A 16,529-nucleotide genomic window follows, 5' to 3' on the forward strand; every position below is an offset into this window, starting at 1 on the left:
ACACACACACACTTCCTTACTGGGGGAACAATGGGAACGCCAAGGTGACTCCAGTTACGAATCATATCACTATCATCTTCTATCTTTACATTGTGGATCAGTCTGTCCAGATTTTCTTCAGTGGTTCCTTAGGAAAGTGAGACAGGAGCGCACCGTCAGATCCTCGCTACTGCTACTAACTCTGGACTGAAGGACCCACCAGGGACCAAAGCTTAAAGGAATGCTATCCCTCCAGGCTTCTCTCAGTTTTCTAAGATGTTTCCTTTGTCTCTACCTTACTGGGCCTTTACCTCTGAGGTCTCTACAACTCCCTTACATTGAGTAGTAACAAGCTAATTTTTAAAATGTGACTTGTTGGATAGGGAGATGGCTCGGAGGCTAACAGTGCTTGCTGCCAAGACCGACAGCCTGGGTTTGATCCCTGAAACCCACATGGTAAAGGAGAAAATGGAAACTCAAAATGTAACCCAAAGTATAGATAGCACGTGGGAACTGGCCATGTCTGTGGGTGCTCTAATCTGGAAATAGAATCACCTCCAGTCACAGGCTGTGACACAGGCTGTGCCATTCCCACCACACACATATAAATAATATGGAGCAACTAAACGTAAAGTGTGACCAACATTGTGACTTTAGAGTTAGGACTTAACGCAGTCTTAGAACCGAGTAGGTACACGCTCCGTTACCATTAATCCCGAAGATGTAGAGCAGGACTGCCCGTATTTTGTCACAGTTGTCGTGGTTTTTGTTGAGCAGCACTGGAAGGAGCACCAGCATGGAGTCCTTCACCCGCTGGCCTTCGGCATCTGTTCCAAGGGCCAGGTCCTAAGGACAGTAAAATGCAGACAGCGCTCTACCATCCACGCTTGCTTTGCCGTTAAAAGGAGCTATTGTTAAACTGTCAGATTTTGGTGGAACAGATGATATTTCACAGGAGACAGGAATGTTAGTCGCAAACTATTCATTGCACAAAATATAAAAGGTCATAAAGCAAATCAAAGGGAGAGAAACTCTGCAAACCTGAGCTAGACACTGTGGTGGTCACTAAAAATGAGAGTGTGCTTACTTCTGATGTGCTCAGGCTGAGTCAGGATGGGCTCTGGGTGCAAAACAATAGACTTCTGAATATTTATGGAAGAACAGAAAATACCTCATCAACAGCCTTAATATTAATCACATGTTCAAACAATAGTGTGAACGTACTGGGTTAGGTTAAGTTTATTACCACAATTAGTTGCACTTCTTTTTAACTTTGTAGTGTGGCTACCAGAATAGTTAATACTGCATGCAACATGCATTCCATTTCTGTTAGTATAATATTCTGAACAGGCTAGGAATACTAAAAACAAAAAAAAAACAAAAAGAATCAAAACAGAAACGAGGGTACAGAGTTCTGCGGGACAGCACACATGCACCGCAGCCCCCATGAAAGCCCTGCAATGAAGCTCCACTAACGTAGCACTCCAGAGCTCAAACTGCAGATCATAGGGAAGGGACTCCTGTCAGTGTTGGAGGGCCCCAGTGTGATCTGAGTGACCCCAGGGCCCCATGAGAGGGATGGTTTCAGTGTTTCTGAGAGGTGGAGGACCTAAGAGCAGGACCTAGAGGGAGCTCTTCAGGTCTTTTTGTGCCTTTGGAGGGCACAGTGGAGCTGCTGTCCTCGCCTCTGTCTACCTTTTGGTGTCCTTGCCGTGCAGTGAGCTCCCGTGGTCTGTCAGACATCCCTGCTATGATGTGCCACATGCCTAAAAGCAGTGAAGCCAATTGTTTATAATAACCTAAGTCTCAAGTATTGTCAACCAAGCGTGCCCCAGCACCAAGCCCAACCAACAAAACTGTGAGACACAGTTTTGCCTTTTCTCAGTAAAATAAGCCTTTTCTCAGTAGATTATCATTTCAGTGTTTGTTATAGTTTATATTCAAAGCCATTAGGCACCAAATACCTCCTAGGTGAGTCCCCTTCTAAGAGTCTATGATTTTGTGGAACTCAACCACTATACTGAGTGAAACCTTTATGTGATAGCTTACAAAGTCACTCTGGGAATCTATTACAGATGTGGGTGTTTCGAGGTCTGCACATACCTGCTCAGTTTTGCAGAGCTTCTCAATACTCAGCTTAAACTTATTCATGCAGTCTTCAGCTATGTTAAGATGGACGACTTGCTAAAAACCAGAAGACACTGATTATTTACAACATTCCAGTTACTTTGTGTGTAATTGATAATATTAAACTTCAAAAAAAAAAAATAGGTGTTTTCCCTGCATGGGTGTCAGTTATGTGTGTGCCTAGTGCCCAGATGCTAGAAGAAGGCATCAGATCTTGTGGAACTGGAGTTACAAATGACTGTGAGCCACCATGTGGGCCCTGGGAACTGAACCGGAATCCTCTGGAAGAGCAGTCAGTGCCCTTAACTGCTGAGCCTTCTCACCAGCCCCAATTTAAAGTTTTAAGATAATATGGGTTTCAGTGTAAAAAAGAAACACTAAATAAAGAGAAGCAGCTCAAGAAAGGAAGTGAGAATCAACTTAATAGATGTAATCAACAGACAGCAGACAAAGAGAGAATCAATGTGATAGACATGATCAACAGACAGTAGACACAGAGAGAATCAATGTGATAGACATGATCAACAGACAGTAGACACAGAGAGAACCAACGTGATAGACGTGATCAACAGACAGCAGACACGGAGAGAACCAACGTGATAGACAAGACAGCAGACACAGAGCGCGGTGCTGAATCTGTGTGGGTCTGAAGAATAAGGAAAACACAGGTTAAGTGAAAAGAAAAGTCAAATCCTAAAGAGGAGCAACAAAAGATCTCTTTTATATTATTGGTTCTTGGCTGGAATACAACACTCTAAAGGTGTGAAAAGATTGAGATTTCTAGAAAAGGTTGGGCTAGGCATGGAGGCTCCCACCTACAGTCCCAGAACAGTCTAAACTAGAATGAGACCCACTTCCCCCCACCAAAGATGAATGGACAGATGGATGGAAGGAGAGAGGGAGGGAGCTAGGAAGGGAAAAGAGTGGAAAGGAAGTCAGTGAATTTATCTGGACAGCTATACCTTAAGCATTTTAAACCTAATTTGTAACTATAAATTTAAGGAAATATATGGGTTGACAAAATGCCACTATTTAATCTCACACTGAATTTTTCTATGAGTTTGAGAAATATTAAAATTATTCTGTTCAGCTGTTCAAGACAAATCTTTTTTTAAAAGCATTTAAAATATATAAATGATGTAGATGGGAAAGGCAGTGGCTGCTTTGGTCAGTTTGGGCATTTCTCAGAACTACAGTAAAGGTAGGTAAGACAATATCAGCAACTGTCCCAGGGACCCTGCTAAGCTGGCCCACGGGATCAGACAGACAAAGGCAGAGCACCTAGGCAGGGCCTTGCTTACCTTCGAGATCTGTTTTCGGAAGTGCGGCATCTTTTTCATCAGTTGGGTAAGAGCGCTAAGTGACGTCTGGAACCAAACAAATGGAACAAACCCACGCTTCAGACAGTCCACATTACAGCTTTTCAACCCAGAACTCTTAAGTCTTAAGAAACTTAAGAGAAACTTAGCTAATTTAATAAACGTGCTAGGGTTTAAAAGAACTTTAGGGGCTTCTGACTGTCACGGTAAAGCAGCTGCCATCAAGACCCTCTTCCCTGTGGACAGACGAGGCAGAACCTCCTGAGCAGCTGACAGCCCAGCCTCTGATCCTGAGCTTGGCCTGCCTGTCTCCAGGGATGTTTCCCTCAGCCCTGCCTAGGTAGGTTTCACAGGCTCAGAGTTACAGGGAGAAAAGAACCAGCCAGAACAGAAGATAAAAGCATGTGCAGTGGCTGTCCTTACAGGCCTACTCTGTACAACTACGGGTGCAGCACTCCAAGGCCCGGTGGAATTCAACTAGGGAGCTAAGCACTGACAGACTCTCAGAAGAGTCTCAGTGCTAAGGACATGGTTGCATTCTGATTCAGACAAAACAAAAAGGCTCAAGCAAACACTCCAGACATTTCAGATCACATCTCAAATAACTAACACCAGAAATGAAAGGAAGAGAAAGAATGCTCTTCCAAGCCCTGGGACTTGGCTACGGCGACAAGGAAATAACTTGAATAGACACTGAGGGAGAGAAGTTACACATCAATACCCTGAATGCCCAACTCGGGGAGCTAGACAAATTAAATCAAACAAGGCAAAGGGCATTAAAACTGTGTACAAGTAAACTGAATCTAAAACTAGCCTAGATAGAGCCACAGATGAATCAATAGGTCAAAGAGCTGGCCCTGACCCCCAGAATACAAGTCAACAGGTCAAAGAGCTGGCTGTGACCCCCAGGACCCACATGAGGATGGGAGGGGAAAAGGGACCTCACTCGGCTGTCTTCTGGCTCTACACATGCATCACAGCACTCAAGCACTCTGGAGCAGATGGAGCTCTGTGAGTTCATGGCCAGCCTTGTCTACAGGACAGCCAGGGCAACACAGTGAGAGTCCTGTCTTATAAAACAAAAACAAACTCAGTTTCTATGCACTGATGAAACTGACTAAATGACCCTTAATAACTAAATTTTAATGGAGTAACTAAGTTTTGAAAATGAGGTAATGGTTGCACAGGGCTTTATTTTCTCTATTTCACTTTTACAATGTCCCCAAATAGACAGTTAACGGTGATTTTCATCTTTTTCACTGTCAACTGTGTTTATAATTTACCTTTGCAGAGACTTTAAGACAGCTGAGTGGACAAAGCACTTGCCTGACAGCTTTACATGAGAATACATGTGAAGATGGGAGAGAAAGCAACTCCCAAAAGTTGTGCTCTCACCACCACACCACACACACACACACACACACACACACACACACACACACACACACACACACACGATAATAAGATGACCTGTGTCCTAGTATTGGAGGGATGCAGGCAGGAGCTCCTGTTCAGGGTCATCCTCAGGTGCATAGTAAACTCACCTGAGGTCAGCTGCAAGAGACTTTGTCTCTAAAAATGAAAAAAAAAAAAAAAATACCCTTGCATCACCTTGAAATCTTACCTTCCCCTCTGTAGCTTTCTTTGTTGATGAAATTTCCTTCATAAGCTTTGGAATTTCCCTGTCAGATTGTCAGAAAAATGTCTAAGTTAGTTCTTTACAAAACTGTTTTAAGGCTATAAAATGTACTTCAGTAATTTAGTATACCGAAAAACTACAGAACAAAGTTAGAACAGGCTCACATACTCCAACACAACCGCGATGTGCCGGTGCCGAACCCGCACCCACAGGTCGTCGTCCTCTTCAAGAACTGCCTCCTTCTCTTTCCCATCTGTTTTGTACCTATGATAAACCGAGGAGAACATTTTGGATTCTCTACCTCAGAAGGCAGAAGAAACATTTTTCCAAACAATTTAATTCTGAAAAACACACTGAAGAACAGATTCGGCCTGCTACCTAAGGCATCAAACCCCAAAGCAGAAAACCCAAAAACACATCTTTCTCGTCTCAAATGTTAGGTTTATAGTCTTAGCAGAACATCACCTTGCAAGGCAAAACTTCAGCACCCTACAGTCAGCTTTAAGAATAAGTATACTGCACTCAGAACGCAGAGGCTGGAAGGACTAGAGCCAGGCCATCCTAGTAACAGTGTTCAGGGCAGCCTGAGTTACGCCTTGGCACCTGGCCCACCAGCAGCAACACGGAATGCACAAGTGGTTATGTCTGTAATGGCTTACTCATCTGCTAAGAACTCAGCTCAACCATCAAACATCTGTGAAGGAAAGAATGGCCACTCCAGCTAGGCTGTTCAAAGTGTTTGGTATAAAATTCACAAACAACACACACCATCTGCTGCTCTCCTCCTACACAACCCTATAGTCACACCTCTTTTAAAGAACAGGAAGAAATGAGAAAAACTAATACATTTGTAAAAAATGTTACGACAGCTTTAACAAGTTCTGCTGGAGTCCACAGCAATGCAAGAGGTTCCCGGAACCATGCAATGGGTTTTTTGACCGATTTCCTTAATGTAATTACTTTGCTTTTAATGCATATACTCTCCTTCCATTTTGGAGGTAGGGAAAACTCAGCTGTTCTTTGGAATGTTAATTTCTTGAGGCAATATTAAGAACTACACAGTGTTTCCTCAATTCTGAACTATGGCCAATGCATGTAGATTTTTTCCCCACTATATGAATGCAATAATTTCTATAACCCCAAAATTACAAGCTTCATTTATAAAACAATCTTCTTATGTGGTCTTAGTTAAGATACCTAAAGATAAAATGGCTGTGTTTAGTTACAAGGCTGAGCTAAGGATGGAAGCCCTTTGTCATGCAGAGTACCAATGTGTGCTTACATACTACCTTTGCTGTTTACATGGCTTATAAGCAAGCCAGCAGCACAGGGGCAATACTCCCAGCCCTTGGGAGGCAGAAGCAGGTGGACCTCTGTGAGTTCAAAGCCAGCCTGGTCTACATGATAAAATCCACACCAGCCAGGGCTACATAGTGAGACCCTGGGAGGAAATGTGTGATAGTGATTAGCAGGGATGTGAGTCCCACTATAGTGTGTGAACACAGGGTGAAGAGCAGGCAATGGAATTAAACTACAATCAGAGTGGGAGGGAACAGAGGTGATGTGAGGCTTAGGGGCTACTACATCCACTTTGCCTTCTTCTCTGAAGAAATGGAAAGCCATCTAAAGGTTCTGAGAGAGGTGATATGCACGAGGAAGGTCGTACTAAGACTCTCTTTCTCCTCTGAGCTGGGGAAAGACTGAAAGGGTGGTGTGGCATGGGCAGAGCAGGGCATTAGAGGTCAGTCAGAAGCCTGTAGGAACACTGAGCTGAAGGTCAGCCTGGGCAACAGCATAAGCCGGAGGCTAAGGCTGCTCTCCAGCTGAAAAATTAGAGAGGTCTTTAAAATGTAGTCACGAATATTTACTACTCAATTGACTGCTTTTGAACTTGATTGTCCATGACTGAAATTTTGGCTTGAGTAACTAAGAGACAGGAGTTGCATTTACTGTGGGGAGCACTGGTTGTGCACTTTGAAGGTACCAGCAACTCAGGTATGGACACAAGTTTACAATGCTCACGAGTCATTTCAAATGAAGATGCTCACTAGGGACTTGACAAGGATGAGGTTCAGAATAGACATAATGGTTCAGAGAGCCAAGGTAAGACAAACCTTGAGACTAAGTGTGACTCTAAAAGTATGTAAACGGAATCCCCAAACTAAATAACAGAACATTCCAACCCTAAGAAGCAGGGATTAAGAAGGAGCATGAGATCAGACTTTTGGATTTAGTAAAACAGAGGTAGAGAAGGTATTTCTGGGCTGGCTCAGTGGATTAAAGCTCTCACAACAGAAGGCTGACAGCCTGAGTTTCTGAGTCTGACCACTGGATCCCACAAGGAAGGAAAAGAACTCACTCCACATGACTCCATATGCATGGAGGGGCACATGTATACCTGCACACACACATACACACACACACACACACACTTCCCAAGCATGGAGTGGCACTTGTGTACCCTCATTTGCCTGCCCCCCTCTTCTGTCACACACATATACACACACATGTACAGCAAACTAACACAGTACTTCTATTTTTAATAAGAAATCATTTCCTATGTAAAAACTGATAGAGCAGAGGGAGTTTATATTCCCACATCAGTCTTCTTTGTGAACTTTTGTGATTCAGTGAAAGAACATAAAACTGTCTTTTAAAACATTAACTCCCTTCCTTACTCTTAAGCAACTAAATCTCCCTTTGCTTGCCGGCAAGCCTGGGAAGAACACCCTTTTATACTAGGTGAGCACTGTCCAAAACTTCTTCCCAGTCTAGAACCAAATTCTCTATTGTCTGATATCAGATTCTTTTCAAAATCTATTGAGCACTGCATCTGGGAGGCCTAAAGGATAACAAGGGTGCGGAAAATACTTCTCAAAATTCCAAATGAACTGCGGAAAACAATTTTTATAATAGAAAAATGCCTCTGCTGATTTCCTAATATAGATACAAACAATACAAAAGAACTAAAAATAAATGAATGAATGAATAAATAAATAAGAAAGTAGGATTTAATTGGAATGTAAGTAAAAACACAATGGAAGATATAAAAATTAAGAAAAATTGCAAAGTATCATAACTATCAAAGTACCTGTTTAATAAAACTACTACTAATTAACTAATTGATTAATTACATTATTTCGTGGTACAATGGACCTACTGTAGGGCCTCACACATGCTAGGCACGTGCTGGACAGCTAAGGCTTCTTTTTATTCATTTATCTAAATCTAATTTTTTTTTCTTTTTCTTTTTTTAGTTGAGAGTCTTACTAAATTGCCCAGGCTGGCCTTGAGCACATGATCCTCCTGCCTAAGGCTCCAAGCAGCTGGAATTATAGGTCTGAACCACTGGACCCAGCTCTACAAATTAACATAAATAAAATTCCATAAAGTTAATGTTCATTTTTACTACATGTTCAATAGTAAATCTGTCTGCCTTGAAACCTGCTGCAGCCCAGGCTAGCCTCATACTCCTCCTGATGCTTCTGCTGAAGGCTCCTGGATTTACAGATGTGGGCTGTATGCCTGGCTTCAAAAGGCGAAACTTGGCCAGAAAAAGACTATTTGGACTCAGAGATCATGATGTAAAAAAGCACAATGAGTGTGTGGGGGTGTGTGTTTGTGTGTTTGTGTGTGTAAATATGTGACACATACTAAGTAAAGCAGTTTCTTAAGAAAAGTTGCTCGGGGTGGTGAGATGGCTCAGCAGGTAAGAGCACCGACTGCTCTTCCAAAGGTCTTGAGTTCAAATCCCAGCAACTACATGGTGGCTCACCACCACCCGTAATGAGATCTGATGCCCTGTCTGGTGCATCTGAAGCCAGCTGCAGGGTACTTATCTATAATAATAAATAAATCTTAAAAAAAGAAAAAGAAAAGTTGCTCACTTTGGTTATTTGCCCAAGTAATATCCCTATTTGAGGGTTATATCAATAATTTTGGGGTGTATGATTTAGAATAAACACAGCTTAATCATCTTGAATATAACATATATGAAATATAATAATGGGCCTGGGATTTACTCTAAATATAAGTAAAATGTCTGAATTTAATTTGTTTAAATGCACTGCTATCATAGGATAGTTAAGGAAGCCAATCCACTTAAAAGCTCTGAAGCAAGCTGCCTGTTAGCTTCTGTCAGGGTTACAGTTACAGAGTGAGAGAGAGGGAAGGTCTCTGAATAAGCAGGTTCCAGGTCTTCCAGATTCTGCCCCCATTGTCAGTCATTACATAGTCTGTCTACACGCCCTCTATAAGCCCTTCAGTTTATACTTGCTTGTATGTATCATTCTCAATTGGTAGTAGATCATATGCCATTGCCTGAAAGGTCAGTTCATGCAGGACAGTGGACACAGGGTCAAAGCCACGGTCAATTATTAAGAGCTGGGACTGAGTTTTACCCTAGAATAACAAGATAAAATTATCTTAAGAAATTTTAGTACCTTTATGTGAACACATTTTTAATATCTTAGAAAATTTAATCCTTTCCCTCAACAAAAATACAATAAAACAAAAACAGACAATAAAACAAAACAAATAATTAACTGCCTTAAGAAGATGAAGCTGTATTAAAATGAACAAAAATACAAGTGGTATAGTAGGGAAAACAAGACTACACAACTAACATTTTCAAATTACGTTAAGAGGCTAATTACAACAATATAATATTCCCAATTTTTCTTTGAAGAAGCAACATTTGGCTTTTTCTTTCTTTTCTTGTTTTTCTAAGATAGGGTGTATGTATCTACTATTTATGTAGTATTCTACTATGTATGTAGCCCAGGCTGGCCATGGACTCACCATCCGCTCTTAGCCCTCCCACATGCTGGGCCTATAGATGCATACTACTGTGCCTGGTCATAGTTATCTTCTTGTATATTCAGTTCCGCAAATACGAAGGCTGACACAAATTATGAATAGTAACTAGTACTTGAGTCCTTTGTTTTAGACATTTGCTAGCCAAGAAAGACATTTTATTTCAGAGAAGGACTACCTTACAGTTCTTAACAGTTCCTCCTCGAGACAGCTATTATCATATCCATGTGACAAGAGAGGCCATTAAAGCTTAGGATTAATTAATTCTCCAGGTCACACACAGCTGCTAACTGGCAGAATAGAGTTTTTAAACCCAAGACAGCTCTATTTCAATGCTTGCACTTTCAACTATTATGCTATTTTAAAGAGTAGAGATCATATTAACAAAACTAGGATTATAAATAATAATAAAACCCTGTTAACATTAATTAAAAAACAACACATACCACTTAACTGTGAGTGAGTAACATTGCTGGGAAATTCTACTGCTAATGTTGGAATCATCTACAGTTCTTTTGGGGTGAAGAGGTGGTGGTGGTGGGGACCACACCCAGGGTTTCACGCCAGGCAGATGCTTGCTGTATTACTAAGCCATGTCCCAGACCCTTTCCACATTTGATTTTGAGATGGGCTAGTCTTGAGCTCACTTTGTACCCAGGCAGTCCTTGAACTTGTGATCTTCCCTCCTCAGCCTCCAAAGTAACTGGGACGATAGGTCTATGGTACCAACTCTGGTTCACATTTCACTCTTAAAAGTAACTAACTCTTAGTCTAACTCTTAGTCTTGGCTTCTTAGTCAAAGAAGTAAGAGGTAACTAACTACAACTCAGACATTTCCTATTCATTTACACATAGCAGACAGAGGTGAGTTACATCAGACTTTCAAAATACATTTGAGTTAATTACTGACTCTCCTAATAAAGGCTTAAACAGTAAGGTACAGTGATAAAGAGAATATTTTGGAATCAAATCATTTAAGTTCAGCCACATTTGGTTTCTTGCTATATGACCTTGGCCAAGATCCTTAACCTCTCATACATTAGTATTCGCTTAGTAAAAATTACACAAAATGAAAGAACCGCTCCCTTGCAGGATTGTTGTGAAGTTAAATGCATTCCCATGAAACACAATATACAGGAGTGAGAGTCTGCGGAAACATACAAACAAAAGGGCAGTACTATGTGCATGATATAAAAGCTTCAGGATAGGAAAGAGTATGGTGGCAGAGTCAGGAAGGGCTTCAAAGAGAGGCAAGCCTTTACCAAATGCTTGAATAAAAGAAGGGTGGCAAGCAATTGAAGGATGAATAATTTCCCAGGAGAAAGAATAAAAAGACGAAAGAGGGAGAGAATATTTTGCCTTTTCCCACTGAACCTGTGCAGGACTAAAGAGGTATTTACTATCATTCTTCGACTTAACAAATATTTCTATCCACTGCCCACTATGTTTATTAAGCCACTCTATTTTCTAACAGAATAATAGCTTTCACTAGACCTCCAAGCCAAAGTCACTAACTGTTCAAGTAACCAGCACTACATCTAAACTGACATCTTCCATCCATGTTGTTTAACACTGAATTTTACCTTTCCATGTCTCTATCCAGACTCCTGCTTCTCTTGCAAAAACTCCCTTTATTATACTCTCATCATTCTTGAAGCTCACTGGCCTCATCCTGTGAGGCCTTCCAGGACTAGCTCAAGTAAGGTAACCCTAGCTTGTGCTGCCACTATATTCTGTATATTCCTCTCAAGCCGCCTACTGCACAGCACTGCCAGTCAAAGGTTCCCTCAGCCACCTCCTCTTCTAAAAAAGGATAATTCTGGCCTTTATTCTGTAGCTACTGAGATGCCGCGTCTCAGCCTGGACACCATTTGTCCATCTCCTTCTCCAGGCTCTTCCTTCTCTGGCCACACTTATGTGCGGGCATTCACCTAGGTCCCAACCTTGGTCTTTGGTTATAGTGCGTTATTTTTAGAAGATAGTAACAAAGGTTGCTATTTATTACTCTTCCATGTACAAAATAGTTGGATGTTACCTCACCTAATTCTCATACCACCCCAAGCAAGGCACACATTATCACATTCACTTCAGAGATGAAAAGCAACTCAAGGTCATAGTAATAGTGGGAATCCCAGCATTTATTAAACATTAACCTAGTAGAAGGCATTATTCTGAAGGCATTATTCTATGGACATTAGCTCATTTAATCCTTTCACTAGCTTAAAAATAGGCATTTTATTTTCACATCCAGGAGAAAAAATTAGTTCAAAGAAGTTGTATAATTTGCCTTAATTAACATAATTATTAATCAAAAGGCAGAGCCAAGATGTGGACTCACTGTTGACCTTAAAGCCTCTAGCCTAGGCCACACTGTCAAACCGAAATCTACTAAGTTTTCCACTTGAGGACTCTCAAATCAGAACTTCAGACCCACCTTAGTGCTCCCCAAATCAATACTAGAAAACAAATGAACAGGTTGCAAACTTTATGTAGAGTCATTATTTGCTGTTTAGAAATTACCTTTATTAGGCCTTTTTCATCAATTTTGTAGTAGTCTTCAAGCTTTTTTTCAACCAGTTGTGCAAGCTTACTGGCATTATCTAGAGGTTTACTGAAAATGGAACAAATGTTTTAACAATTATCTTTCAGGACACATTTTACAATACTATAGAGTTAAATTCTAAAATAAGAGTTAGCAGCTTTAGGTTTAGAAAATAAAAAAAAATTATAAACATGGAAAACGTCATCTATCAAATGTCACATAATTACCACTGCCTTAGCGTGTGCTTCATACATTAGCGTGAGGGAGTAAAATAGCACATACAAAGTGCCGGTCCCTACCCCCTGAAAGTCACTGAAGGACACTGAGACCTTCTCAATTCCATACATTATAAACAACATGGAAACCACTATGCTTGGTGCCTCTCCCCATGTCCACTGCACATGAAGATACGAATCATGGGCTAAAGGGATTTTCTAAACACAACTTTTCTAAACACACCCAATCTGCTTTCCAAATGAAGATGTGACAATGACAGCCCTCCTGGCAGTGTGGAATTCCTCACATTCTCTCCTTGACTCAGTTTTCTGATATAGTTATGCTCTGTCTTATAAAATAGAGGCACGGGTAGAGCTCTGCTCAGTGGTTTAAAGGGCTCACTGCTCTTGCTGGGGACCTGGCTTTTGTCTCTCAAAGCCACATCAAGCAGCTAACAACTGCCTGGAACTCCAGTCCTTTCCTGGCCTCTGGGGCAACTGCACACATGTGACGCACACGAATTTGTACAGGCACAGACACAAACATTAATAAAAGCAAACAAATATTTTACAGTAAAAAATAAGATGGTAGCATCATTTCAAATGGTAACTTCCTGATCAGTGGTATTAGTATATTTTATAAACCCACAAGAGAAATGTTAGAAAATGATTTTCAACTAACACACTAACATGAAAAAAGGAGGAATAGAGGGTCCTCATATGAGGCTTTTAAAAATATTTAAGAATCTTTCAGTTTTATATTTTGAAAATAAATGTACATTAGTTGGGAGGTGATGGCACACACCTTTAATCCCAGCATTCTAAGAGGTGGAGGCAGGCAGATCTCTGTGAGTTTGAGGCCAGCCTGGTCTACAAAGAGACTTCCAGGACAGCTAGAGCTACACAGAGAAACCCTGTTTCAAGAAAAACAAAAATAAAGTAAAAAAAATATTAAAATAAAGGTACACTTACAAAGAGTAATTTATATATATATATATTTTGCAGAAAATATTTTAAAAAAGAAATAATTTTATTTTAGAATTTACCTTAAAAGTTTATAGGCAGTGGTTGTGCACGCCTTTAATCCCAGCACTTGGGAGGCAGAGACAGGTGGATTTCTGAGCTCAAGGCCAGCCTGGTCTATAGAGTGAGTTCCAGGACAGCCAGGGCTACACAGAGAAACACTGTCTCGAAAAAAACAAAACAAAACAAAAAAGTTTATACAGCATATTCTTAAAGAACAGGTAGAATTTGTGTACTGGTGTGTGTGTGTGTGTGTGTGTGTGTGTGTGTGTGTGTGTGTGTGTGCGCATGCGCCAGTTGAAGCCAAAGATTAACACTGGGCTTTTCCTCTGTTGCTCTTTATTTAATTTTTTGAGACAGGGTCTCTCACTGAATGTGAACTCACCCGTTCAGCTAGACTGGGTGGCCACCCCCGAGGGCTGGTATTACAAGCATGTGCATCACTATAGCCAGGTTTATGTGACTGCTGCTGATCTGAACTCTGATCCTCACATTTGCCCAGCAAGTATTTTATCAATGGAGTCACCTCTCAGCCCCAGAATTTCAAAATTTCACTTAAATTTAATTTAATAATAATAATAATCACCAATAAAACAATTAACAATGAAACATTATTAATAGCATAATCATCAAGAGTACTAATAATTATTGCTATCAATAAAATATTAATAATTAATAAATATAAATAATTGATAATAGAATATTTAAATTCATCAAAATTTTTATATTTTTAGTGATTCAAAACATGTCTCCAGATAAACTATTATATTATAAAATGGTTTAGACTTACTCGCTTCCCTGAGCATAATCCACCATCAGCAGTAGGAGGTTAAAGGACACTAAACTCCATGAAGAGGCAAACCACTTAGCTCAGCTCCACTAAGTACAGACTGTAATTAGCATACTAGCTACATGTTTTCTAATTCCCAAAGTAAAATGTCTATCCATGGATATTTGAGTTAAAGAGATTTACTATATATATTGCTTTAATAATAAACAGTAGATTTTACTCCTTTTTACATTTTTTTTTTATTTGTGGGCACTAGCATGGAGTAGTGTCAAGTATAGAGGTCAGAGGACAGCTTAAGACAATTGATTTTCTTCTTCTACCACACAGATCTTGTAGCTTAAAGTCAAGAGTATCCATCCAGCCCTTGGTAGTAAGCCCCTTTATCTGCTGAGCCATCTTGCTAGCCTCCAATAGCAGATTTTAAAATGTGTACATTAAGAGTGATGAAGCTGGGCTGGAGAGATGGCTCAGTGGGTAAGAGCACTGATTGCTCTTCCGTACGTAGGTCCTCAGTTCAAATCCCAGCAACCACATGGTAGCTCACAACCATCAATAATGAGATCTGACACCCTCTTCTGGTGTGTCTAAACACAGCTACAGTGTACTTATATATAATAATAAATAAATCTTATAAGTGATGAAGTTTATAGTAGTACATAAATTTGCAGTTAACTGTTTCACCGATCAACTGGACAAATGCCAATATTTTGATAAAGAACCTGTTCAAGAAAAGTCAAAGATGCACTCACTCCATGTAGTTACTATCTTTCTTAGTGATTTACAGGCAAACTCCTTTCACTCTTAATAATCCATGAGAAAACTATTATTATCATTCCTATCTTGAAACTGTAAACTCTAAGACTAAATTAAACACAGCCAGTAGCAGAGCTAGGATTAAAATCCAAGTGACTGACAAAAAACTATGAAGCAAACACAGTCCTATGATCCCATCTCCACCAGTTCAAAATTAGGCAAAACTAAGCCGCATGTCAAAGGTGAGTGAGCAGCAGGTGATTCTGAGAGGGAGAAGGGAGGCAGCTGGGAGGATCAGGGGCCTCTGGGAAACTGCGGATGCTGTTTGTCACAGGAGGATCAAACGCTACTGTTCATATGGAATAAACTAACAAACCTTCGTAAAATGAATGCACTTTACTATAAGTTGATTTTTATAAAGAAACAAGTAAATAAAGGTACATGGTATAAAAGTTGAACCTTACCTCTTTTAAAAAAAGACTTTTTTGCTGGGCGGTAGTGGCGCATACCTTTAATCCCAGCACTTGGGAGGCAGAGGCAGGCAGATTTCTGAGTTTGAGGCCAGCCTGGTCTACAGAATGAGTTCCAGGACAGCCAGGGATACACAGAGAAACCCTGTCTTATAAAATCAAAAAAAAAAAGAAAAAAGAAAAAAGAAAAAAGAAAAAAAGAAAAAAGGAAAAAAAAAAAGACTTTTAAAAAAAATCTTTGAAAAAAACTTTATAAATAAATGGGACCAAATTTAAGTTCTAAAATTCAGTAACAAAAGCTATTAGCTACTGTATGACCTGAAGCCTAAACCTTAAATCGTCTTTATGCAGGACATGGAACTATATAAGGAAAAGCTATTTTGCAAAGCGATACAAAAAAAGCAGAGTCTCAGTGTGTGTTCCAGCCTCACCATGAGCGAGCAGGACGCACACAAGCCTTACCTCTTATACCTCACTCCAGGGTTTTCATCCAGAGTGGCACACACTGTCACAATCTGCTCAGCCATTGCCTCCATGATTGCTTCTTTCCTGCTGGCATTACTAGGGTCTGGATTGTAACAATAATAGAATGCATCCGGTACATCAAGAGTATAAACCTAAGTTAGATCAAAAAAGTTATACTGTCAATCTCGAAACTTGATTCTGAAAATATATTTTAAAAATGCAGCTGCGGTTTGAGTCATTACAGGATAAATGTTGCAGGTTGCCTCCTGAAGACACTGTCTTTCTCTTCCTCAGATCTGACCTGTCCCTTCATCTCTCCTCAGATCTGACCTGTCCCTTCATCTCTCCTCAGATCTTACCTGTCCCCCTTCATCTCTCCTCAGATCTGACTT

General features: G+C 40.4%; 1 protein-coding gene across 1 annotated transcript in view; it reads right to left on the reverse strand.

Moving 5' to 3' along the window:
• Positions 1-16,529, reverse strand: part of Stxbp3 (syntaxin binding protein 3) — a 48,645-nt gene that overhangs the window by 10,907 nt on the left and 21,209 nt on the right. Inside the window, exons 7-15 of the mRNA XM_031375217.1 lie at positions 16,135-16,289; positions 12,400-12,490; positions 9,341-9,465; positions 5,233-5,328; positions 5,050-5,107; positions 3,408-3,473; positions 2,083-2,163; positions 687-825; positions 21-127 (exon numbers count right to left, since the gene is read on the reverse strand). Of these exons, the coding sequence (XP_031231077.1) occupies positions 21-127; positions 687-825; positions 2,083-2,163; positions 3,408-3,473; positions 5,050-5,107; positions 5,233-5,328; positions 9,341-9,465; positions 12,400-12,490; positions 16,135-16,289 (918 nt within the window). The remainder of the gene's footprint in view (positions 1-20; positions 128-686; positions 826-2,082; positions 2,164-3,407; positions 3,474-5,049; positions 5,108-5,232; positions 5,329-9,340; positions 9,466-12,399; positions 12,491-16,134; positions 16,290-16,529) is intronic.

Source organism: Mastomys coucha, unplaced genomic scaffold, assembly GCF_008632895.1.
Source record: "Mastomys coucha isolate ucsf_1 unplaced genomic scaffold, UCSF_Mcou_1 pScaffold16, whole genome shotgun sequence".
NCBI lineage: Eukaryota > Metazoa > Chordata > Mammalia > Rodentia > Muridae > Mastomys > Mastomys coucha.